Source organism: Haliotis cracherodii, unplaced genomic scaffold, assembly GCF_022045235.1.
Source record: "Haliotis cracherodii isolate W230 unplaced genomic scaffold, xgHalCrac1.p SCAF_15, whole genome shotgun sequence".
NCBI classification, from domain to species: domain Eukaryota; kingdom Metazoa; phylum Mollusca; class Gastropoda; order Lepetellida; family Haliotidae; genus Haliotis; species Haliotis cracherodii.
Genome location: NW_027266270.1, coordinates 7,182,947 through 7,210,753, shown reverse-complemented (window position 1 = coordinate 7,210,753; position 27,807 = coordinate 7,182,947). Strand labels below are relative to the sequence as shown.

Genomic DNA, 27,807 nt, shown 5'->3' with positions numbered 1-27,807 from the left:
TCAGACATCCAACCTCCCTGATGCGGCCCTGAAAAAAATTAAAAAACATATGTTTTGACAATGTTATCAATTTAGTAATTAAAATTAAAGGTGACAAAGAATGTACATGTAATTTTTTTAATTATTAAATAAAAATGACACAAGGCACTCCAATAGATATGTTAGTGAAATATTTTGTCAGTTTCATTATTGCAAATCCGCGACTGCATTCTGAGCTAAATTGTCACATTTGAATATACTACACAACATTTTACCAAATTACACGACAGGTGAACAGATTGCGAAACATATGAACAAACATGTGTTTCACAACCTATTAACAGATGACACAACATATGAACGTCAAGACAGACGTTAATTCGAGGTGGTATATCAAGACACGTTAATTCGACATATGTGGTACTTCAAGGCTAAAGACACGTTAATTCGAGGTGGTAAGTCAAGACACACGTTAATTCAAGCAGGAACGTCAAGACAGACGTTAATTCGAGGTGGAACGTCAAGACAGACTTTAATTCGAGGTGGAACGTCAAGAAAGGCGCTAATACGAGAAAGGTGGTATGTTGAGATTAACGTTTATTCTAGAAAGGCAGTACGTTATTCATCTTAAAGGTTACTGCAACATGGTAGTTCATCAATATGGCCGCTGCTTCGAGATAACGAAAGCATGTGAGAGAACATTGTGCTTATCTACCTACTGATTTTTCATCCAGCTTAATTGGTCTTCTTCTTCGTCCATGCGCTGAATTTATGTAAGAATTGTTCAATTAATCATTCTGAAAACCATTTGCGAATGTGTCAGTGCTACTTACATGTTTCCATCTTCCCGAGGCAAGGGTGTTAACGGACTACAAAAGTCCAGTTTCCAGGCAAGGGTGTGAACGGACTACAAAAGTCCAGTTTCCAGGCAAGGCTGTTAACGGACGACAAAAGTCCAGTTTCCAGGCAAGGCTGTTAACGGACGACAAAAGTCAAGTTTCCAGGCAAGGGTGTTAACTGACGACAAAAGTCAAGTTTCCTGGACTTGTACAGTTAGTTGCTTTCCCTTGCCTCGGGAAGATGATGAAATTACGTTTTGAAAGGTTATATACTTGCGAAAAAGATGGAAACTGTCATTGACGATGACGATGAATAATATGGTACTGAATTATGGCGGCCCAATGCTGTTATAATTCCAATCTATATAAGTTAAGTGAGTTCCTTGTACCAACCCAGTCAGCAATATCCCAGCTATATAACGGCGAAATGTGAATAATCAAGTCTGGACCAGACAAACCAGTGACTGAAAGCATGAACAACGATCCGCGCCATCATGAAAAAATAACATGCAATCAACAATCGCCTGATCCCCATAAGTAGACTCCTGCAACAACCATCGGTTATTGAGGACAAGCAATGGAAGTCTTTGATTGGTTAACCAAGCAAATTTTTGTGTTTATGTTTCCATATACCATAATAAATGTATAGGCCACGCCCACTAAAGAGTGGCCACACCCACTAACCAGCAACTATTTCTTTTATAGGCTGATAATAGAAGGGGCGGGGCTTGTATTGCATTACTGCGCTGAATGATATCACCGATTTCGTATTGCTGATTACAGCTTTGTCTGTTAATGATTAAATGAGCAGTAGTTGAAGTTATTATTGTTGTATATTTAATGCTTCAATGTGTTGTTTTTGCGTTTATGGAGACATCGCAGATTTACACAATTTACACCACCATAGACGCAAAAAATATTTTGAAGTCCATTCTGAACTTACTTTCTTTCAACAATTTGGACAGTCAAAAAAATGATGTCCGATGCAATTCCCTATTGTGACTTGTACCTTATGTTCTCGTGTTCTTTCAGGTGAACAATAGGCTTGCCTTTGCATGTGTTTGTGACGGGTGTCTCGCGCGGGGCAGGATACGCTCACCTTTTCTCGAACACCTGATTTCATCTTTATTTGATATGCTCATGATATAGTCGGAATCGTACAATCGACCCCGCCTTCTGCAGAGTTTTTATTGGACACGGAAATGGTTTTGTGGCTTTCTTTACATTTTGGTTATATTCATGATGATTTGGAGGAATCACGGGGTTTGCCAGAGACTCACCACAGATTGGAGGGACATGTGGGGCGTCGTCGAGATGGATCGCTCCATCTCCTGTGTAGGTGCAACCTTTCCTGAAATAAGAAGTGAGTTTGATTTAACAACTGCTTGGTACATGTATCACAAGCGATAATTATGGAACAGTTAAAGCATCTGTTAACTGTGTACACACTGCTTGCACAGATACATTGTATGCCATTAATAACCATTGCCATCTCATCCTACCGGGTACCCATTCACTTGCCCAAGGAGACGCTACATGGAACATATACTTCTGTGTGAGTCAGGACCGAAGCCCTAGAAAACTCTCAGGAGTCAAGGTGCTCAACACAGTCACCCATCCACCTACTCTCCGCGACCAACGACGCCTGATTGTGACATGTCTGCAGTTCACAGAAACACGTGCCACCACTTCACCACTAAACCGACATACCTTAACAATTTCAGGCCAAATAAAATGAAAAATAAACTGACCTTATCCCCTAATCTTTACATCTTGGTCAGCCCAAGCTGACTAGTAAGTACAAAATCGTGAACCATAAATTATCAATACTGTCTATTATATTCAACCTGAAAAGCTTGAGACGCTGTTGGAAATACTTACTGCTGACAGGTGGTGATGGAGAAGCATTTGCTCTGAAACAGATCCGATACAAACAATTATATAGAATCTCCCTTCTATTAGATAAATACCCGACCCGTGAGTGAGTGAGTGAGTGAGTATGGTTTTACGCCGCTTTTAGCAATATTCCAGCAATATCACGGCGGGGGACACTAGAAATGGGCTTCATACATTGTACCCATGTCGAGAATCGAACCCGGGTCTTCGGCGTGACGAGCGGACGCTTTAACCACTAGGCTACCCGACCGCCCCCCGACCCGTGAAGATCCAGGGTAGAAGAGGTCTTCAGCAACCCATACTTGCCCTGAAAGACGACTTTGCTTGTCGTAAGGGGCGATTAACGAGGTCGGGTGGTCAGGCTCGCTGACTTGGTTGATGCATGTCATCGTATCCCATTTGCGTAGATCGATGCTTATGATGTCAATCACTGGATTGTCTTGTCCAGACTCTATTATGTACAGACCGCAGTCATTTAGCTGGAATATTGCTGAGTGCGGCGTAAAACAACAAACAAACAAACAAGATAAATACCTTGGTTCGATTCACTACCTTAGCTTTGTTTACGGAAGTGACGTCAAATGTCAATATCAATGTTGCTCACGAGAACGATTTGATTGGACGGCTATTTTTAGCGTTATCACATTTTGACTCAAGACAAAGCCGGGTGGCAAAGGGGGGACCGTTACTCAAAGCGAGCTTAGCGTTAAGATGATGGTAGCTCCCATACCTTAACATAGACTTACGACAGTCGTAGTGCTAAGGTTGTTTCGTACAACGGCACCCTGGCCCTCGTTCAACAAAGCGACCAAAGCACTAAGGCGATCCTAACTTCCATATTTACATAGATTCACAACAGTCGTAGCTCTAAGAAAGCTTTAACGGTCGCTGGAACTGGTGGTTGAGTGAGTTTGGTTTAACGTCACTTTGACCAGTACTTCAGCTATTTCAGTGTGAGCTTGTGAGTGTCATCCCGAATGGATGCAGGTTTTAATGTTCACTCTGGTGAAACCAAGAGCACGGATATGCTGCTGACAAACTTAGAAACATTAGCAGGGAGAACCGGAATTTGTAGCCAGGATAATATGTTTCTTGTACGCCTACGGGACACGACCCTGTACAGCCAGCTCCGGCGGCTCCCTGGACCACCCTTTGACCACTCTTTGATTACCTTGGACCACCCTTGGACCACTATTCGACCACCCCTGGACCACTATTGGATCATCCGTGGACCACCCCTGGGCCACTATTGGACCATCCGTGGACCACTCCTGGGCCACTATTGGACCATCCGTAGACCACCCTGGGACCACTATTGGATCATCCGTGGACCACCCCTGGGCCACTATTGGACCATCCGTAGACCATCCTGGGACCACTATTGGATCATCCGTGGACCACCCCTGGACTACCCTTGGACCACCCATGCCCTCTCATGCTCAGGACTTATGACTTTTGACCACTTCTGGTAAACCGCGATGGGTTGTGGGTATTGAAGGATTTGTATGATGACGTTTTACTTACATAATCCCCTTCAGCATGACGCCGGCAAGGACGACGACGCCCACACCGAGGACGGACACAAACGCCCTCATCACCCACAGCTGAGACTCATCGGCCTCCTCCACCTGGGACACGACTACGACAAAACAGGGCATTAGCTACATCATAGGACAAAACAGACAGGGCATTAGCTACATCATAGGACAAAACAGACAGGGCATTAGCTACATCATAGGACAAAACAGGCAGGGCATTAGCTACATCATAGGACATAACAGGCAGGGCATTAGCTACAACCTAGGACAAAACAGACAGGACATTAGCTACATCATAGGACAAAACAGGCAGGGCATTAGCTACATCATAGGACATAACAGGCAGGGCATTAGCTACAACCTAGGACAAAACAGACAGGGCATTAGCTACATCACAGGACAAAACAGGCAGGGCATTAGCTACAACCTAGGACAAAACAGGCAGGGCATTAGCTACATCATAGGACATAACAGGCAGGACATTAGCTACATCACAGGACAAAACAGTCAGGGCATTAGCTACAACCTAGGACAAAACAGACAGGGCATTAGCTACATCACAGGACAAAACAGGCAGGGCATTAGCTACAACCTAGGACAAAACAGGCAGGGCATTAGCTACATCATAGGACATAACAGGCAGGACATTAGCTACATCACAGGACAAAACAGGCAGGACATTAGCTACATCATAGGACATAACAGGCAGGGCATTAGCTACATTAGAGGACAAAACACGCAGGGCATTAGCTATGTCATAGGACAAAACAGGCAGGGCATTAGCTACATTAGAGGACAAAACACGCAGGGCATTAGCTATGTCATAGGACAAAACAGGCAGGACATTAGCTACATCACAGGACAAAACAGGCAGGACATTAGCTACATCAAACTCGATTATTTACAGATGGCCGTTTGCAGTTTCCTTTCACAGCAAACATGGGTTGCTGAAGACATATTTCAACCCGGATCTCATACGGGTCCCTTTGATGTTACTGTACATGTATGTCCTAGGAGCAACATGAATCGTGCTCTGGCCGATGTGTATATTTATTATCTACCATATGTCATAAGGAAGATTGTCCAACCTATGTCACGTGACCTGCCTTTACAACAACTGCAAAGACTGCATGTGCCAGAGCCCAGGATGTACCTAGCAGACCACATGTAAGGTGGGCTGTACAGGCCAACATCACATACCCTTTTTGAAAGGTATGGTGAAAAGTTAGAGACATAAATCATGATTAATATAAAACAGATTAGTGACAAATTTAGCCTGCGAAATGTAAATCAACGAATCCCATAGCTTGTTTTAACGATGCATTTGTAAATACTCCATCAATTTTACGGCAGAGAATACCAGAGGAGAAGGTGAGGTGAAATTGGATAACAGCACTTATATAGCGACGTGCATGCACGTATGTGTGGCTGCTTGTACTAGTCCGGACTGATGCCGATTTATAGTGCTAGCTCACTGTGATGTCGTTTCCATGCCGCAGTTGAACATGAATACCCCACTCAGACACAGTATACTTCGAGCCGACCAGTCCTTGTTTTAGCCCCTTAATGCCGAGCGCCAGACAGGGCGGACGCTCTACCACTAGACCACGGAGGCGGTCGGAGGACACAAGAAGTTGGCTTCATGTATCCATGTGGGGAATCGAACACGGTCATTCCGGACAAGCGAATGCTTCAACTACTTGGCTACCCCACCGCCCCCTCCGTGATAAGCACACTTACTAATGACATTCTCCACTTCAACATCCTCCAGAATGACCTTGACATTGCCGGTGGTGCTCTTCACGTTGGTGCTGCTGCTGTCCCTGGCGGCGACGGTGACGGTGTAGTAGTCCACTCCGCCAGTGTCGGCGTCGTAGTCCAGCAGGGACGCCACCACCAGACGCCCGTCTGTCGTCATCTCAAACTTGCCCGTCACGCTGATGCCAGAAGCTGCAGAAGATAACATCTGTACAGCGGGATGAGGGAACCACTATGTAATATTCTAATGTTGGGATCGTTATTTGGCAGGATATATTGGCGGTTACTTATTCAAAACACGCATTTTTTCTGTGATGGAGTCCAACATTGAACAAGAATTTTACAGCACAGTGTTATCTGGACGTTTTACAGCGTATTGTTGTCCAGCGAACATTTATTTATTTATTTATTTATTTATTTATTTGTGGTTGAAACACGAGGACATCATTCATTCATTCATTCATTCATTCATTCATTCATTCATTTATTCATTCATTTATTTATTTGGGGGTGAAACACGAGGACGTTATTTATTTATTTATTTACGCCACAGAATAACAGGTTCCAATGGGCGCAAGGGGCAAAATATATAAAGGATGAAATTTACATGAATGGATCACTAATCAGTGATGACACCAGGTGTTCGCAATATATTTACTCTTGTGAGGAAAGTGGTGCATTTGCTCGGTGTAGACGTGCCTCTTGTGTAAATAACGACCTTGACCTTGCGTCGCTTCGCAGGCTTTGTTTCCATGTCTAATTTTAGCATTCTTCAATCCGGTCACAAGGCAGATGGACAGTGGCGAATGGGTCCAGAATAATTATAATTACAAAATGGAAATTTAATACATACTTGAATAATCTAGAATGAGTATCGCTCTAATTACAAGCTATTTTATAAAATGAAGATATATTTTTGTAAAAGTTTCCACTCACGATTCTTGATGTCAAGGACGCTGTATGTGATCAGTCGCGTCCAAGATTATTGCACTTATATAGCGACGTGCATGTACATGTGTGTGTGTGTGGCTGCTTGTAGAAGAAGAAGAAGTCTTTATTTGTACCAAGGCCACTGGCCCATATACAATACATACATTTGAAATAGTGTGGTACATGAAAAAAGGTAATGCCAGGTACAAATTTACAGGTTTACAGGCTTTTCATAATTACGTCTTCTTTCATAGCTGTAATACAGGTATTTACATAGTTTTCCAAGTAATTGTTTACACGAAGATGACAGTAGCGTTTTAAATTTATGCATATTTGGATTATTGCAAAATGTTGTTGGTAAATACAGATGTCTAATATCGTTGTAATATTCACATTCTAAAGTAAAATGAAATTCATTCTCTATACTTGTTTCACATATGGGGCAGAGTCGTAAACGTAAGTCAATATCAGCCCATCTACCTTCGTTTACCTTAAGTCTTAGTAGCCCGGCTCTAAGCCTTATCAAAACATTTCGATATTTTATTTCAGTTATAATGGAAAGGTATTTTTCTGGTTCCAGGAGACTTTTAAATTCTTTAAACAGAATGTACCTAGAACTAGCCTTGATAGTACTATTCCATGATTGGTAAAACATATTTATCAAAACGTTTTTAAAACTATTCATGAATGATGGTTTGTCGCCAACAGCTTGACTGAGCCAAACTACTCCGAATCCGTGAGAAAATAATATGGAACGAATAGAAGAAGCATAGTTATGACGACCACACTTGTCGTTATATACAAGCATATTATAAGATTTTCTTGGTATCCTATCTTCGTCCATTTCAATCAGTTTTAGCCAATACTTTACAGAACGACACATAGCATTTACATGTAATGGGTACCGACCGCATTCCCCATACACAATAGCTTGTACTAGTCCCGAAAAATGCCCATTTTATAGTGCTAGCCCATTGAGATACCATGCCGCAGTTTTAACAAGAATACCCCATTCAGACACAGTATACTGACTCCGAGCCGATCAGTCCTTGTTTTATCCCCTTCATGCCGAGCGCCAATACCATGTACCATCTTTTAACGTATTATGGGGGGCGGTCGGGTAGCCTAGTGGTTAAAGCGTTCGCTCGTCACGCCGAAGACTCAGGTTCCATTCCTGACATGGGTACAATGTGTGAAGCCCATTTCTGGTGTCCCCCGCCGTGATATTGCTGGAATATTGCTAAAAGCGGCGTAAAACCATACTCACTCACTCACTCACTAACGTATTATGGTATGACGCAGTTTTTTTTCAAGAATACTCCACTCAGACACAGTATACTGACTCCGAGCCGACCAGTCCTTGTTTTAGCCCCTTAATGCCGAACGCCAATACCATGTACCATCTTTAAAAGTATTTTGACAGACGCAGGACCCCGGACCTTCCGCTCTCCGGGCGCAACAATGAAGGTGGGTGGGGACTGTCACGTACTCCACAGCACACCATGCTACCTGTACCGATACCTAGCTAGAACTAATTCCCTGCACCTATGTTGGTCCTCACAGGTGACTTACTTCAAGAGAATTTGTCAAAAATGAAAGCACATGTCATCTGAAGTATTCTGAGAAAGCAATATGTGAAACGCTAAATTTCCTCATTGATCTATGTCAAATTTGGGGTTAAGACTTTCAGGCAAGAAAAACAGCGCCATGGTCATCAATTGTGCTCCCCTTTTTGCAATCGGAATTTTTGATCGGACTGGCAAAATGAAAACGTTATCTCTGTGTTAATTTGTACGGGGCGGTGGGGTAGTCTGGTGGTGAAAGCGTTCGCTTCTCACGCCGAAGACTCGGGTTCGATTCCCTACATGGGTGCAATTAGTGGAGCCAATTTCTGGTGACCCCCGCCGTGATATTGGTGGAATATTGCTCACTCACTCCATCACTCACTCAGACGTCTAAGACCTGCATCACTTCGGGCTTTCCTCCCACATCAAGCAGTCACGCCCTGACATAACTGAAATACTGGTATAAGAGGCGTTAAATCAAACACACTCACTCACTCACCTCAACAGTGACGCGGATAGCCGACGTCATAGCGCGTGCTGACGTCGGGTTATCCACGGCTAACAGCACCAGACTGTACGTCTTGGTTGCAGGCAGGGATTCGTAGTCCACGCTGCCGCCGTTGACGTAGAGGTCATGGTTTGTGATGCTGAAAACGTTGTCTGTGTCGCCGCTGTCGATACTGAGGGTGATGACAGCGTTGTCACCGTCATCTGCGTCGCTCATCGTCAGCGACAGAATTTGTTGATCTGAAAGTATATACCCCCGTAGTAAATGTTTTCATTCTGTAGGGGCGGTCGGGTAGCCTAGTGGTTAAAGCGTTCGCTCGTCACGCCGAAGACCCGGGTTCGATTCCCGACATGGTTACAATGTGTGAAGCCCATTTCTGGCGTCCCCCGCCGTGATATTGCTGGAAAATTGCTAAAAGCGGCGTAAAACCTCACTCACTCACTCACTTTCATTCTGTAACTAATTTAGATAACGTATCAGTGCCGTGTGTCGAAGCAGGCACCAAATGACCTTGACATTGACAACTACTGACGGCATGTCTCGAACCTACATGAGTTAACTTCTATTCCAAGCAAAACGTCGAGGATAGTGACCATTAGATCCATTAGGTGCCAGTCAGTACGTGTATGTGAAAACGCTATGTTAAGGAGATGGGCATCATTCGAGAGAATGGGTGAGTGAGTGAGTTGGGTTCAGCGCCGCTTTAAACGACATTCAAGGGAGGAAACCTAAAAGTGACGCATCTATCAGACGTTAACCATTTTGATCGAATCCACGAATACGGGTATGGCGTTGACAAATCTAGGTATATAATCGGGGCTAACCGTGATTCGAACCCACGCTCAAAGGGACGCAAGTCTGCACAGCGAATTGCACGGCCTTAGACGACGGGGTCACCCGGGCCGCAAATAGTTGTTAATTTAATAGAAAGACATCAGTAATGAAACGAACGCAGTCGATGAGCTTACTATTGGCGGAGTTTTCCTGAACTTGTATCGTCGGGGCCATGTCAGTCGCCACGGGGGCGTTGTCGTTGATATCGGTGACGATGAAGCTGAGTGCCGCTGTTGACTCCGCACCGAGGCCGTCCACTCCCTTCAAGGTGATGTCCGACAACGTCGTCATGCCGCCAGCGTCGCGGTCAATGCGTTCGGAGCTGTAGCTTATTTCACCAGAAGCAGGGTCTACTGACAGCATGTTGGCATTCGTGCCTACACGGGTACAGAGGTAGACGGGTATAAAGATAAATGGGTATAAAGGTATACGGTATAAACATACATGGGTACAAAGATATACGGTATTAATATACACGGATATAAAGGTACACGGTATAAACATACATGGTATAAAGGTATATGGCATTAGTATACATGGGTATAAAGGTATACGGATTAAAAATACATGATAGAAAGGTTTACGGTATAAAGGTACACGGGTATAAAGGTATACGTTATAATATACACGGGTTTAAAGGGATAGGGTATTAATATACGCGGGTATAAAGGTATACGGATTAAATATACATGATAGAAAGGTATGCGGTATACATGTACACGGGTATAAAGGTATAAGGTATAATATACACGGGTATAAGGGGATAGGGTATTAATATACAATGTTATAAAGGTATACGGATTAAATGTACGTGATAGAAAGGTATACGGTATACATGTACACGGGTATAAAGGTATAAGGTATAATATACACGGGTATAAAGGTATACGGTATGAATATACGTGGGTACAAATGTACACAGATTAAATATATATGATAGAAAGGTATACGGTATAAAGGTATACGGTATAATATACACGAGTATAAAGATATATAGTATAAACATACATGGTATAACGGTATATGGTATACATATGCACAGGTATAACGGTATACGGTATAAATAGACATAAGTATAACGGTATGCTGTATAAACATACACGGTGTTAACGGTATACGGTATAAATATACATAAGTATAATGGTATACGGTATAATTATACATAGGTTTATAGGTATAAAGGTGATGTAGGTCTCAGACGCTTATGACTTTGGTGAAACACACGAGCACGGGTATGGTGCTGACAAACCTAGAAAAATAATCAGGGAAAACCGGGATTCGAACCCACAGCCATAGGTTTTTGGCGTGCCCTGCAATGCGAATTGCTGTGTACTTGACTCACCCTCCAGCGTGTACGTGACTCACCCTCCAGCGTCTACTTGACTCACCCTCCAGCGTGTACGTGACCACCCTACAGCGTCTACGTGACTCACCCTCAAGTGTGTATGTGACTCACCCTCCAGCGTCTACGTGACTCACCCTCCAGCGTCTACGTGACTCACCCTCCAATGTGTACCTGACTCACCCTCCAGCGTCTACGTGACTCACCCTCCAATGTGTACGTGACTCACCCTCCAGCGTCGTGACTCACCCTCCAGCGTCTACGTGACTCACCCTCCAATGTGTACGTGACTCACCCTCCAGCGTCTACGTGACTCACCCTCCAATGTGTACCTGACCCACCCTCCAGCGTCTACGTGACTCACCCTCCAGCGTCTACGCGACTCACCCTCCACCGTCTACGTGACTCACCCTCCAGCATCTACATGACTCACCCCCCAGCGTCTACGCGACTCACCCTCCAGCGTCACGTGACTCACCCTCCAGCGTCTACGCGACTCATCCTCCAGCGTCTACGTGACTCACCCTCCAGCGTCTACGTGACTCGCCCTCCAGCATCTACATGACTCACCCCCCAGCGTCTACGTGACTCACCCCCCAGCGTCTACGTGACTCACCCCCAAGCGTCTACGTGACTCACCCTCCAATGTGTACGTGACGCTTCCTGAGTTGCCGGCTGTTTTGTACACCCCCGCTATTACCGTCCCCTCGCCTTGTTCCTCACGTATCGCCACGTCAGCCTTCGCCGTGATCAGGAACGTCGCTGACACCACCTGCACTACGCTCACCGTCATCAACGTGTCCGTCTGGAACGTCCCGTCATCAGCCCTGCAGTGATGAAGTTATCAGTCAAACATGTTCAGACAACTGTAAACAAGTCGCAGGGTGAGGCAGCTATCGTTTCTACATTAATGAATCAGAAAGGTAGTTTAATGCTGAGAGTTAGTTGGTTGGATGGTTGGTTTGTTGTTTAACGCCGAACTCAGCAATATTCCAGCTATATGACGGCGGTCTGTAAACAATCGAGTCTGGACCAGACAATCCAGTGAGTAATGTCATGAGCATCGATCCACGCAATTGGGATCGATGACATGCATCAACCAAGTCAGCGAGCCTGACCACCCGATCCCGTTCGTCGCCTTTTACGACAAGCATAGTCACCTTTTACGGCAAGCATGGGTTGCTGAAGACCTATTCTACCCCGGAATCTTCACGGGTCTGAGAATTAGTGTTAGAAGGTCCCCGGAACCCTATACAGGTCAATCCTTGGGTATTCAGGGTTAGAACAGGTCCCCAGCAACCGATACAGGTCACTCCTTGGGTATTCTGGGTTAGAACAGGTCCCCAGCAACCGATACAGGTCACTCCTTGGGTATTCTGGGTTAGAACAGGTCCCCAGCAACCGATACAGGTCACCCCTTGGGTATTCAGGGATAGAACAGGTCCCCACCAACCGATACAGGTCACTCCTTGGGTATTCTGGGATAGAACAGGTCCCCATCAAACGATACAGGTCACTCCTTTGGTATTCCGGGTTAGAACAGGTCCCCACCAACCGATACAGGTCACTCCTTGGGTATTCCGGGTTAGAACAGGTTCCCGGTACCTATACAGGTCACTCCTTGGGTATTCAGGGTCAGAACAGTTCCCCACCAACCGATACAGGTAACTCCTTGGGTATTCCGGGTTAGAACAGGTCCCCACCAACCGATACATGTCATCCCTTGAGTATTCCGGGTTTTATTGTAAACACTGCAGGGAGAATAAACAATGAGTGGCTGCGCCCTGCAGTGTTTTATTATACAACTCCCACTCGTCGTTTATTTCTTAAATAAAGTTGGATATAATGGTGTGTCTTCAAGATGTCCCTACAGTTTTGACGACGTTAGTCCTCACCTAACAGTAATGACGTAGAACGCATTCGAGGCATAATCCAGCAGTGTCTTCGTAACAACATCAGTTCCGCTAATTTCAAAAGTGCTTGCCCAGCTGCTTTCTACGGTATACGTAATGGCGTCACCGTCATTGTCAGTCGCTGCAACAGCCACCACGCTATCCCCGACAGCAGCGTCTTCACTGATAACAGCGCTGTAGAACGGTGATGAAAACGTCGGAGGGTTGTCGTTGACGTTAGATAACGTCAACCGTATTGTCCCCTCTGCGGTTTTGGGGGTGCTTCCTGCGTCGGCTATTCTGATTGTGACGTCAAAATAATCCATGCCTCCCGTGGCTGTGTCGCTGTCGAGGAGTTCAAGGGTTTTCAACGTTCCTGCAGCAGCATCAATGGTGAACTTTGCACTTGCGTCAGCACCGTCGGCTGTAGATGTGAGACTTAAAGAGACATCTGAGCAATTCACAAGTTATAATCACTTTCGCGATTCAGGGCGACTCGTGATTTGAAACCACGATCGTCGGATTCTGGCACGTAAAAGGGACGCAACTCTACAGAGCAAAGGACCTTCAACAATACTTGCAATAAGGGATTATTATATACATTGGTAAATTGTGTTAAAGTTATTGTCAGTGTCCCGCGCCCTTATATGACTGGAATTTGGTTCACATCGGTGCAAATCAATAATAATAGGCGACAATGCTTGTGGTAAGAGGCGACTAACGGGATCGGGTGGTCAGGCTCACTGACTTGGTTGATGCATGTCATCGTATCCCAATTGCGTACATTGATGCTCATAATATCAATCACCGGATTGTCTGGTCCAGACTCGATTGTTTACAGAACGCCGTCATATAGCTGGAAAATGTTAAACAACAAACAACAAAAGCAAATATGCAGTAGTTTATGATATCATTCATGAATGTGACACAGCTCTGCTGTCCAAAGTACTCACAGTCCACCGCGGAGACGAGGGAGAATGTGACGTCACCGTCCACTCCGCGGTCGGCGTCGGAGGCGGTGAAGGGGATTTCGTGGTTGACGGGGACGTCTTCTGATAAACTATCTCCCGGAAACTGATTGGTGGCGTCCACGGCAGGGGTGTCAAACACGGGGTCGAATTCATTTTCTGGGGTCACCTGAAAGGTTAAGGTCAATGTCAAACGCAGCCGGGACAAATGATGAACCATATTCATCGAATAGGTCACATTGACGGATCGCTTTTTACAAAGCTTTGATATCTGTGCAATAATAAACAAACAGTGAGTGAGTGAGAACGGTTTTACGCCGCTTTTAGTGATATTCCATCAATAAGTGAGTGAGTGAGTGAGTTGGGTTTAACGCCGATTTTAACAGTATTCCAGTTATATCACGGCGTGTCAGCTTAATGTGAGAGGAAAGCCCGATGTGATGCAGGTCTCAGACGTTTACCACTTCGGTGAAACCCACGAGCACCGGTATGGTGCTGACAAACCTAGAAACATAATCGGGGCGAACCGGGATTCGAACCCACAATCAAGGGACGCAACTCTGCACAGCGAATCGCGGCGCCTTAGACGACTGGGCCACCCGTACCCCCACGTCAGCCTGTAAATGTATGAATCTGGACTCCAGATATAACGCCGGGATATCGGGATATCGGGATATCGGGACATGCAGTCAGCCATATCATTACGCCTGGACACCCAGTCAATTTATCGCAATGGATAACAAGAAGACGCTACAGTGGGTCAATCCCAACGGGCGTTGATTGAATTGAAAGAAATAAGGGTACAGTATACATGTAGATATTGAAACATGTTTCTTTTGTAAAATCACAATTTTCATTTGTATTTATCACTCACATAAAGCGAAAGGAACCTTTCCATATCCAATAGAAATCTCGGCATAAGGTATAGAACGTGCGCCCCTCATGGTGTATTCTCCCTGCAGTGTTTTTTGTACGATAAACAACAACCTCGAGTCGTTTATTCCTTAATTAGCAGTGTCTGGATTCAGCATCACAACTTGTGTGTGTGTGTGTGTGTTGGGGGGGTACGGGTTCATGATACATTCATATCACCTTTGACGTGACAATGTTAGCGTTATGGCTATGAGTAAGTGAGTGAGTGAGTGAGTATTGTCTTACGCCTCTATATTCAAACAATAACGAGGACTCCAATAATCAGCTTTTCACATTTTACTCGCGTTGGGAATCAAAACCGGTTCTTCAGCGTGACGGGCGAACGCTTTAATGTCAAGGACATAATATTGAAATCATCTTTACCATGATTGTTACTGTCGTCGTCCCCGTTCTGATGGCGTCGTCGTTAACGGCTACAACTGTCAGAGTATACATAAAGCTGGAGCCGGCCAGCGTCTCATAATCCAGAGCGTTAGCCTCTGTCTGAAGCTGGTTTCCGGTGACCTTGAACTTGGGAGAAACGTCGTCTCCAGCCTCAATTGATATGCTGTAAGCAGCGTTGGTTCCGTCGTCGGCGTCACTCACAGTGAAATCCAATAGCGACGTGTCTATGGCAACATGAATTTAATAGTTAAGGCAAATATTGTTTTGTTAAGGTATAATTAAATTCTCGTTACGGAATCATTGTCGACCTGTGTCTATACCTACCAGCAGCTGTGTTCTCGGCAACACTCACAGTATGCGACGTCGAGGCGAACACTGGGTCGTTGTCGTTGATGTCGACAATGTTCACAGTGACAGTCTCCGTTGCCTGCAAGCTGTTACTGTCGGTCACCTGCAGGTCAAAGGTCACGGAGGTCAAGGCCGCCTGATCCCGATCTATTCTACTGGCAATTGTCAAAAGCCCTGAGCTTGCATCGATGTTGAAGAGTGCGCTGTTGGCTCCTGTCAAAAATTTAAAAGAGATAGCTGAACCGCCCTACAGGCCGGTGGTCGATAGTGCGAACAACGGTTCAAACCATGACCTACATCTAGCCATATCACCGCCGTAGGTTGACTTGGTCCATTCGCCCATATAACAATGCATTGGGCACCAAATCCCTATTATTCACCGACATCAGTACTATAAGTTTAAAGATATTTTATTCACAAATGGAAAATGATTAGGAACAAGTTATCCAACTTTGGTCTCCCTCTCCTTGTATTGCTATACCTTATTAACCTCATTCGTCATCACTCGCCTCTTTCCGTAACCTGAAAGAAGCTATTCGGCTTGTCCCGGAATAACACGAGTTGGTCACGAATGTATTAACATGTGTACAAAAGATGACGTGGGCACATAAGTGAAGAAAAGAGATAAATTAGACAAAGCGTGTGGTCTGATTGCACTGCCTTAAATACATACATATTATGACTTGTTGATAGGTCCGCACTTCCCTCCAACAAAAGTTTCACATTGATTGGCACACTTGTGTTTCTTGTAGGTATGCTCTTAATGTTAATATAAGTTGTTCTCTTTGACTAGTATATAATGGACATTCAAACAAATAATGGAAAGAGCCAGTACTTCACGGGTTGTTTCCACTACGTTATGGCCGCTATAGGGTGTAGTCGCTCTTTGTAACTAGCGAATTAAGTCACGGTCTAGTTCCAGTGGACCCGTGAAGATCCGGGTGGAGAATTGGTCTTCAGCAACCCATGCTTGTTGTTAGAGGCGGCTGTGCTTGTCGTTAGAGGCTACTAACGGAATCGGGCGATCAAGCTTGCTGACTTGGTTGATGCATGTCATCGTGTCCCAATCACTGGGTTGTCTGGTCCAGATTCGATTATTTACAGACATACCCAAGGGACGTAACTCTTCATAGTGCCCCCGATGTATCTATGTAGGTCGATGAATGCATTCGTCACCACTCGCCCCTTTCTGTAACCTGCAAGAAGACTCGTCCCCCTATCGATGAATGTTATGTGCGAAAATACGACAAACCAATCAGAATGCGCGTATGATTTCAAGTTCTTCGTCAAAGAATCCCTCAGAAATAATTTTTGATTTTACATATGTCTTGCATCTAAAAATATACCCAAGACACAGTTAAATGTGTTCAGTCATACTGTATAATTCCGCATGTCCCGATGTGCTTTAAATTGCATCTGAAATATATATAATATATAATATATATATAATATAATGCGATGAATGCATTCGTGACCAACTCGTGTTATTCCGGGACAAGCCGAATAGCGAGGTTACGGAAAGAGGCGAGTGGTGACGAATGCGATGAATGGAGAGGGAGTGGGGCAACATTGGAGTGACTTGGCTCTGGTGAATGATGATTCCTTGTTTAATTCACGGTGTTCAAACACCACTATGGTGGTTCCTAAATATATATATCTCACCAGTTATAGCATACGTTAGTGTGTCTCCCTTGTCTGGGTCGTCCACGTCGAAGAGGTTGTTGACCACGCTTCCCACTGCCATCTCCTCCGGGATATATAACGTCCCTGACAACGTGATGACCGGCGTCTCGTCAACGACGTCGGTAACTCGCACCGTCATCCTCGCCTGCTGGGTGTTCCGACCCTCGCTCATGCTGGAGAAGAAATGAAAAACACATGTTGCTTAGTCTGGCGTTAAACAACAAACAAACAAACAAGGTTGAAATGTTGGTACAAGGATTTGATTGTGACTGCAATACTTCACATAATTCAAATAAGATAAGGGTGTAAATGTGACTGTAACGGTTTTAATGTGACTCAAATAGTTCAAATGTGACAAGAAGGGCTTACATACAACTGTAGGGTTTCAAATGTGACTACAAGGTTCCAAATGTGGCTACAAGGGTCCAAATTTGACTACAAGGCTTCAAATGTGGCTGCAAGGTTTCAAATGTGGCTACAAGGGTCCAAATTTGACTACAAGGGTTCAAATGTGACTACAAGGGCTCAAATGTGACTACAAGGGTTTAAATGTGGCTGCAATGTTTCAAATGTGGCTGCAAGGGTCCAAATGTGGCTTCAAGGGTCAAATTTGTCTACAAGGGTTCAAATGTGACTGCAACGGTTCAGATGTGACTGCAACGCTTTAGATGTGACTGCAACGCTTCAGATGTGACAAGGGTTTGATAATGACTACCAGGATTTAAACTTGACTGCAAAGGTTGAAATGTGACTACAAGGGTTCAAATGTGGCTACAAGGGCTCAAATGTGACTACAAGGGTTCAAATGTGACAACAAGGGTTCAGATGTGACATTGGTTTGATAATGACTGCCAGGATTTAAACTCGACTGCAAAGGTTCATATGTGATTACAGGGGTTCGGATGACGCAGATGGTTTAAAAAGCTTTCGATACAGTTCCACTTTACATTGAAGTTTTTGTGGCTCTTGTTAGTACAAAACTTTCAATTTAGTGATATTTCAAATTTCAAATTAAGCATTTATATAGCGCTACCTATCCAGACATACTGCCTGCTCAAGAGTGCTCAGTCGTATGCGCTTTTGAAGAGGATGGTCTTGAGTTTTTATCTAAAGGTGTTTATATCTTCAGATCCCCTGACATCAATGGGCAGTGCATTCCATAGTTGCACCTGCTTTTCGGAAGGTTCTGTTGCATATGTTGTTCTGCTGGTTGGTGGAACAGCAAGCTGCAGTTGGGTTCCTCGGGTCACAAAGGCCTCCTGCAGGCAAGGTGACTTGGTTCCCCTAAATGATTTTTTTTGTCAATTAAAAAATAGTATGTTCGAGATGTTTAATACCTCATGATAATGTCATATGAAGTCAATGTTTCAAAGTCGAGCAGCTTGAGTGTCTTCAGGGCAGTTCCAGCAAACTCGAACGCATCCGCGTGGGTATCAAGGGTAAAGGTCAGAGTGTCGCCCTCGTCGTCCGTCCCAACCACGGTGTAGATGGTGTCGCCGATGCTGGCATCCTCTCTGACGTCAACCACAGTGTCGCCTAAAGGTGCAGGTCTGTTGAACAACGGAGCTTCGTCTGCAATAGGAGTGAGTGAGTGAGTATGTTTTTACGCCGTTTTTAGCAATATTCCAGCAACATCACGGCGGGGGACACCAGAAATGGGCTTCACACATTGTACCCATGTCGGGAATCGAACCCAGGTTTTCGGAGTGACGAGCGAACGCTTTAACCACTAAGCTACCCGACCGCCCCCTCTGGAAGTGTCAAGCTCGGGGTTCAGGGTTCTTTTTGCTACATGTTATTTCCATGGAGTCGCCACAGCCACAAGATGTGAGGCAGATGAAATGGAAATGGGGTTCAACGTCACATTCAAGTGTGTGCGTGTGTGCGTGCGCGCGTGTGTGCGTATAATACGTGATACCTGTGTCACTGCTAAAAGCGCCTACGTGAACAGCAAAACATAAATTCGATTATCGAGTCATTTAAACTAATTTCGGTAGACATGATGCCTTTTCAAAACAACTGCAATATTTCATGAAAAATCAAGAAATTGTTTAGCGGAATTCTGAATTTGTGCAACTCTTGTCAGCATTGGTGAGTGGCCTTTGATGTGATCATTTTTTGGTATCATACATAGTATGTGATCATATATTGCTATTTTAGCACTCGGGGCTACAGGTGGCCCAGTCGTCTAAGGCGCCGCAATTCGCTGTGCACAGTTGCGTCCCTTGGGCACGCCAGAAACCTTTGATTGTGGGTTCGAATCCCGGTTCGCCCCGATTATGTTTATAGGTTTGTCAGCACCATACCCGAGACCTGCATCATTTCGGGCTTTCCTCCCACATTCAGCTGACACGCCGCGATATAACTGGAATGCTGTTAAAAGCGGGGTTAAACCCAACTCACTCACTCACTCACTCACTCACTATATTAACACACACAGATTGGGAAACAGTATGTAAACGTGAAGCATGTAAGCATGTATATTTCCAACTCCTTCATATGAATTTGTTATATTAGGGTGCATAAAAGTCTATGAATGTTGTTTTACGCCATAGTTACCGAAACTCCAGTGAGTGAGTGAGTGAGTGAGTATGGTTTTACGCCGCTTTTAGCAATATTCCAGCAATATCACGGCGGGGGACACCAGAAATGGGCCTCACACATTGTACCCATGTCGGGAATCGAACCCGGGTCTTCGGCGTGACGAGCGAACGCTTTAACCACTAGGCTACCCGACCGCCCCACTAAAACTCCAGTTACTTCATGGCGAAATTAAATAACCAAGTCTGATCCTTGCCTTGTCGGTGGTTTACGGAATGAGAAACGCCCTACGTAGTGATGGTACAATATGCCAAATCGCACATTATGTTTCAATATCCCGTGTTATCCAAACACTAATTATAGAGACAACAAGAATCGCGTCTGACTTGACACTTTACTCTCCGAGGCCATGATCTAAAACGGCGTAAAACCATACTCACTCGTCAAAACAAAGATGAACTTATAACTAATATATTAAATTTAAAATACAGCTTATTGACAATTAATTTGGAACAAAAACAAACAACAAATGCCTCTCACTACTGATAAATTAATGTTATGTGATCTGTTACAGGTCGGGATATGCGACTGTTTCTATTATTATGACAACGTCCAAGAAATCACAAGACATTTTAATAGGGCGATTATTATCGTCCCGTCTAAAACGCTGCCATCACCAATGCACTGCTAGCCTCGTTCAGGTGTTTGGGGACATATTCTACGCCGTAAAACTCACTGACTCACTGACTGCCTCTGTCGTTGGCGAACAAAGAAGAAAAATGGATTCGATATTGCAATGTATTGAATGAGTATAGTATTTGCAACCATGCCTATCGAAGATAATTATCGCGGATTAGAAAAACGTGTTGCAATACATTATGTTTGGCAAGCATAATCCCGACGCGGGGGGGTCAGTGATCTCTGAGGGTAATGAACGACGTGGAATTGTATTTGTGTAGAAATAGGTGGTCATGTAACTTATATAGGTTATACATTTCGCGAAAAAGGCGATAGACCTAGAGCACCATTCGACACAACTCGCCCCTTTGGTAACCATTTGATACATTCGTGACCAACTCGTGTTATTCCGGGACAAGCCGAATAGCGACTCTTGCCTCTCTCGTGGCCATTTATGCGACCGGGTTCCGTCTTAGCGCAAACGGGCATACCTAAAACAATTGTCGATTCGTTGCCAAATGGTTCACATATATTTCCCCATGTATTACACATATTTCAGATACAATTTAAAGCACATCGATATCGGGACGTGCGGAATTATACAGTATGATTGAACACATTTAACTGTATCTTGGGTATATTTTTAGATGCAAGACATACGTAAAATCAAAAAATATTTCTGAGGGATTCTTTGACGAAGAACTTGAAATCATTCGCGCAGTCTGATTAGTTTGTCGTATTTTAGCACATAACATTCATCGATAGGGGGACGAGTCTTCTCTCATGTTACGTGGCCATTTTTGCGACTGGGTTTCGTCTAAGTGCAAACGGGCATAGTTAAAAGACTTGTCAACTCGTTGCGTAATGATTTACGTATATTTCGACCATGTCATATATATTCCAGATGCTATTTAAAACACATAACCTACGATATTGATACAGTATTATTGAACACGCTTAACTGTATCTGGGGTGTATTTTTAAGTGTAGGTTACATACCTATGCATCAGACAGCAACTTTTAGCCACCAACAACCTCATGACAAGGAAACGTAATGCCAATGTCACTCTTGTCAACCTATTTGATAAGGTGAATACATAATGACACACTTTTCAGAGGGGTACACAAAATGCGTAATCTAGACTACGAGTTGTCGGACTTTCATTTTGTGGGTCAGATCGCTGACTTTGTGTTCTGTCGATTAGGTGCATCGCTCTGGCAGTGTAGTTTCGAATACCGGATGGGATTCAATCCCAAAAAGTACTAGAATATGTACTTTACTTAGAAAGTGTTATCCCAAATATAACCTTTGCTACTATTTGATACTCATGATAATAATGATAGGCTATTATAATGCGCATATCTGCACACCACTCAGGGGCATGCTCAAAGCGCAATTATTACACAAGAATCATTCTCAGCTCCCCGGGGAGTATACAACCCAAGCTGCTTGTTTGGTGCTAGAAGATTAACAACCATCTCATCCTGCCGGGTACCCACTCACTGCTGGGTGAACAGAGGCACGTTCGAACAAAGTCACTAGCCCAAGGAGACGCCACATGTGTTACAGTGATTTGTGAACGTGCGCTGTGGACAGGACCACGTGCCACCACAAGAACACGTTACTCCAACAACCTACCTATGAGGAACCTCCACACTCCGGTAACGCCGGCGTCGAAGTTGGACACCTGAAATATGTTGACGTCAAAGGCCGTTAAGGTTCCAGTGAGGATGACGTCGGTTCCGACAACGGCGCCTTTGCCGACTGAGTGCACTCCTCCTGCATTCCAAGAAAACCAGAAGGGCAGGAAGTTGTTGCAATCGACCACGGGGTCGTATTTGTAGTCCACCCAGTGACAGTCGTTACTGTCGCAGTTCTCACTGGACGCCATGGCTGACCACTCGTTGTTGTCTCCGCCCAGTTTGAAGTAGGACCACATACCTGTGAAGCAGAAAGAATCGATGTCAACCTCGAGCTTGTTAGATATCCTTATTCAATCCAAGCATCTATTCATACAAGTATAACAGTATTGGTGAAGTGAATTATGTAATTTCATCATATTGGGTATGGTGAGGTGAAATAGGGTTTAACGTCGCGTTCAAAATTGTTGCACTTATATATAGAGTTGTATTTAGGGCGAATGGATTTCATTCTTAGGTCGGTATAAGAATGACGTTTAAGTAAAACGTGATACTCATTTTCAATTAAACAAACATTGTTGCGAGCCCAAAATCTACTCAGGCGACTGTCCTGATCAACATCCGTGCACGTCCTAATTTCGATCATCAGATTATTACATTCGCATCTGAATCGTTTCAGGGTGTGTTTGACACAGCTGAGTCAGCCTGTGTAAGATAAGAGTGTCTAATGCTGATTGATATGAATATGCCATTAACTTCAAGTCAGCTGATATTGCCAGATGCCACCCTTGAGGGGGAATGTGTGATATGAGATCCATACAATGACTCCAAAATAAGAAGAAGAATCATCTCTGTATTTAAACTACGATACATTCATCAGTGTATTTTTGACAATTTGTTGCTTTTATGTTTCTTGGACTCTTTGTTTGTTTGTTTGTTTGTTTGTTTAGACACTGTAATCGGCAATATATTCCACCTATATGACGGCGTGTTGTAAATAGTCCAGTAAATAGACACACCAACCCCTCCCCACACGCCCCGCTCACCCATATGTGACACACACACCCGTCCCCACGAGCCCCGCTCACCCATATGTGACACACCCATCCCTCCCACACGCCCCGCTCACCCATATGTGACACACACACCCCTCCCGACACGCCCCGCTCATCCATATGTGACACACACCCAACCCCACACGCCCCGCCCACCCATATGTGACACACCAACCCCTCCCCACACGCCCCGCTCACCCATATGTGACACACACCCCTCCCCACCAGCCCCGCCCACCCATATGTGACACACCAACCCCTCCCCACACGCCCCGCTCACCCATATGTGACACACCAATCCCAACCCACACGCCTCGCTCACCCATATGTGACACATCCACCCAACCCCACATGTAACGCACCTGCCCCGGTGTCGTCCTCCATCATTTGGATCTCTGCACCCTTGCACACTTTGACCTCCGCGATGACCTCATTCTTACCCGTGATGGGCACCCCGAGACCGTTCGCCTTCTTGTAGGCCCTGTTGTCAGCGGTCAAGGACACCCAGTGACCTACGGGGGAGATAACTCAAAGTCAACTCCAGGTACATTTCAGTTTGCAAATGCGTGTTTTCTTATTCCCCGATTGTCTTAAGGAACCAATGACAATCAGAAATATAGTAAAACACATATATAAGGCTTAAACTTATGATTCCTCGGGGGAAAATAGAATGATGTGTTTTTTAATACCACACAATTATTTAATATCGTCCCTCGGGAGAATTATGGCGCTTAGAGACGTACAATTCACTTTCCTGAAGCTAAAGAACAATGTATGATAAGGGTCATTCTATGCACACCGGAAATGACAACTTTTAAATTTACAGAAAACATTGAAATAACAATGAGACATGTTCAAATGATTCTGTTTTATTTCTATCATTTGCAAGACATGATGAATTAAAGAATACTGGCTGAAATGTATAAATATGCTGATTGTTCGAACTTCAGGAGACATTCTAACCATAAACAAGTCTCTGGCCCAAGATGAGTGTTTCTCCATGTTAATACTGTCATTACCGTCACCTCCTTAGGAACTCATCATGGCTCAAAGATTTGTTTATGTTCGAATATTTGGGGGGTGGGGGTGGGGGTGGGGGTGGGGGAGTGGTTGAGAATTGAAAACGTCTAAAATCGGTATTGTTTACATATTTCGTTGTACTTATACATTTGATGTTGTAATTTGTTGTAATGAACTAATTCCGACTTTTAACAAATATTGTTATACCTCTAATAAGAATTATGCAATTCCATTGGTTAATCAGTAGCACGTGACGAAACAATGTATTTGAATGTTGACCCCAAAAGCATGTGACTGACCTCGAATATTGATTGGTCACATGATCAGTATTGACCTGTCACGTGATTAATATTGACTCGTCTACTAGAAAACAAAATGGCGTCTGGTACTGACATTTTCATTTAATCCATTTGTGTTGGTCGTTGTATTGATGTAAAAACCACACACAGCAGTAACAAAAAAAATGTCAGAATGGGGTTTAAGTTTTCAACCAGTGTAAAATCACATATCATGTTCATATGAACACAACCATATCACAAAACTTGCCTTTACAATCAGTTAGGTGCATACAGTGTTATCTACCATCGGTTATCTGCCGCTTGGTCACGTGATCAATGATCAAAGCACTAAGTACATGTACACCAGTTACGGTCCGTGAGCGCCACATCTGCTTGCATAAAAAACGCTCAATACTCTCTGCAAGCAGTGGCGGTGGGGGATAACAGATAAGGCCATGTTGAAACAAATATTTGACAACATGATAATTGTAAGTCACTACAGCATGTCATACATCGCAATTTATCATCCAAAACTGGCTCCCACAGGAGATATCGCTTGGGTGAGATCAAGCAATATCTACACTGTAGATATCGCTACAATGAAATTGCATCACAATGCTTTGCAGACCATTGTGACGTCATTGGTTACCATGACGTCACAATCAAATGACATCACTAATGTCTCTGCTACTGAAGCTGTCAGCAGTACTTTTTTACACTGAAGACACTGATTATTACTGTCTACAAACTGAAAAAGTTGGAAGAATGATGTTGGATGATAAATAAAATCTCACCCTTGTGTCTTTTGATATCAAATATATCAATACTCGTTGATAAAAGTGGGCAAAATCCTCGGCAAGCCTCGGAGTTTTCCCACTTTTATCAACTCGTGTTGATATATTTGATATCAAAAGACACTCTGGTGAGATTCTCTATATATATTAAACTTCACGAGATAAATTTAAACTTTGTAATTTATATAACCATCACAATGTCTTTGAACTTCGCAAAATATTTTTTGAACTTTATCAAAATGTTAAAACGCTGCAATACATTAAACTTGAACCGCAAATTGTAGTTTGAAGCTTCACTATTTAAAGTTGGCAATAAATTCAAACTCCGTAATATGACCTCGGTCTCAGCTGACGGGAACCTGTATTGGACATGACACAACAAAACTTAACGGCATTTTTTAATCTATTTGTCTGTTCAGGTGGGTTTTATTCCGTAGGCTCTTTGTATTCGTTTATAAAGAGCATCTTTAGTTTCTCTTAAGCTGAGATTCTATCGAAAACTTAAAAAATAAGTTATCCCCGAACATCTTTGAAACAAATAATTGTCCTTCATAATGTGAAAAAAAAAACAAGAAATTGTCCGCCCCAAAAAAGACGTTGTTGAAATGTGTTTTTCAAAAAAAATAATTTTGACTCATAGTTTTTACTAAAAAAAATGATACATGACGCAGCTAATTCCGGCACCTCAGATAACTAGTGACTATCTGTCCCAAAATGGCACCAAGTAGATTTAATGAGAATTCCAGAAAACTATTCCCGATATCCGTGTCCTATGGCTGCTATATAACGTGCACTTACCTGCAGTTGTTGGATGAAGTAAATTAAGCAGAATCAGCAGAAAGGCGAGACGAAGCATCTTAGTGCATACTCCCCTGAAAGGGAAACACATCATCACACAACTGCCTGAACAGTTCGGGCGGTGGGGTAGCCCAGTGGTTAAAGCGTTTGATCGTCGTACTGAAGTCCCGAGTTCGATGTGTGGAGCCATGTCTGGTCGTGGTATAGCTGGAACATTTCCAAAACCGGCGTAAAACTATACTCAGTCTCTATTTGGGTCGGTTTGACAGCTCACTCACTCACTCACTCAGCCACTCACTCACTCAGCCACTCACTCACTCAGCCTCTCACTCAGCAACGCACTCACTCACTCACTCACTCATCCACTCACTCAGCCACTCACTCACTCACTCACTCAGCCACTCATCCACTCATCCACTCACTCACTCACTCACTCAGCCACTCATCCACTCACTCACTCACTCACTCACTCAGCAACTCACTCACTCACTCACTCACTCAGCAACTCACTCACTCACTCAGCAACTCACTCAGCAACTCACTCACTCCCTCAGCCACTCCTTCCCTCCCTCCCTCCCTCCCTCCCTCCCTCCCTCACCCACCCACCCACCCACCCACTCGAACCTGGTGTGACGAGAGAACGCTTTAACCACGCGGCTAATCCTCCTCCCCTTTCCGACAATAAGGGTGTTGGGGAAATACTAACCCCAGAACCCCAGAACCCCAGAACCCCACCCCGATGTTATTCTAGAACGAATTGATTTTATTTGGTCATAATTTGTCATCATTGAGAGAAGAGAAATTAATGATACTCGTAGTCACGGTTATGTATTGACGATTAGATTCATCAGGCTGCAGTCGCTGTCGCAGGCAACAGAACATACATGGAAATGTACAACTTTTCAAATATTCCAACAAAAATAATAGAACTGAAAATTGATATGACTTGTAACATTAGGAATTTATCAATGAATAATAATTTTAAAAACAATAGTTTATTAATAATAATAATAGTTTCGTTTCTGCGTTACGTCAGCCCTCGAAGTCGTGAACCTGTATCACTAGCAAACGAGAACCATCACTCTGTACAGTACGTATAGGTAGTCAAAAACATGTGTCGTTATCGATATCATCGTCATATTTATCAATACATAACCACAAACATTAAAACATAACTCCTTGTTTTTTACAAGAACACAAACAATGTCTAATCACATACCCCTGAGCAAGACAGAGAGACATCCGATTCGAAAGACCACGAACCATAAGTTTTTAACGTAACACTATAGGTGTGGGGTAGGAGTCAGGAGTGAACTGGAATCAAGTTTTCGTGTAATCCCAATATAATCTACATGATCATCTATGGCCGATGAGGCGGTGTTGATGATACGATAGTTTAGAAACGTTGTCAAAAGTATTTGTAACCGTATCGTGCAACTGTTTCAGTATGTCGGGGTACAAAAGGTGACTTAGACAATGACAGGGCAGGGGGGACACAGCACGGTCCACTATTTCGGCACAGACATATCTTGTCCTCCTCCCAGCATACCAACAAACATACCAGCGCCATGTAAAACCGTTTTTGGACACTGACCGAGTTAGCTT

At 44.0% G+C, this 27,807-nt stretch overlaps 1 protein-coding gene across 1 annotated transcript; it reads right to left on the bottom strand.

The window, feature by feature from the left end:
• On the bottom strand, positions 1–27,468 carry LOC139462649 (cadherin EGF LAG seven-pass G-type receptor 1-like). Its single transcript, XM_071244480.1, has 19 exons — positions 27,422–27,468; positions 26,203–26,276; positions 23,675–23,824; positions 22,256–22,558; positions 18,735–18,969; positions 17,377–17,570; positions 15,691–15,927; positions 15,346–15,590; positions 14,035–14,218; positions 13,085–13,505; positions 11,829–12,016; positions 9,982–10,224; positions 9,005–9,252; positions 5,993–6,218; positions 4,239–4,353; positions 2,700–2,731; positions 2,099–2,169; positions 699–742; positions 1–28 (listed from the first exon to the last, which is right to left on the bottom strand). Exons 1-19 carry the CDS (start codon positions 27,466–27,468, stop codon positions 1–3), a joined length of 3,285 nt encoding a protein of 1,094 aa, XP_071100581.1.
• Between the last annotated feature and the right edge of the window lie 339 nt (positions 27,469–27,807).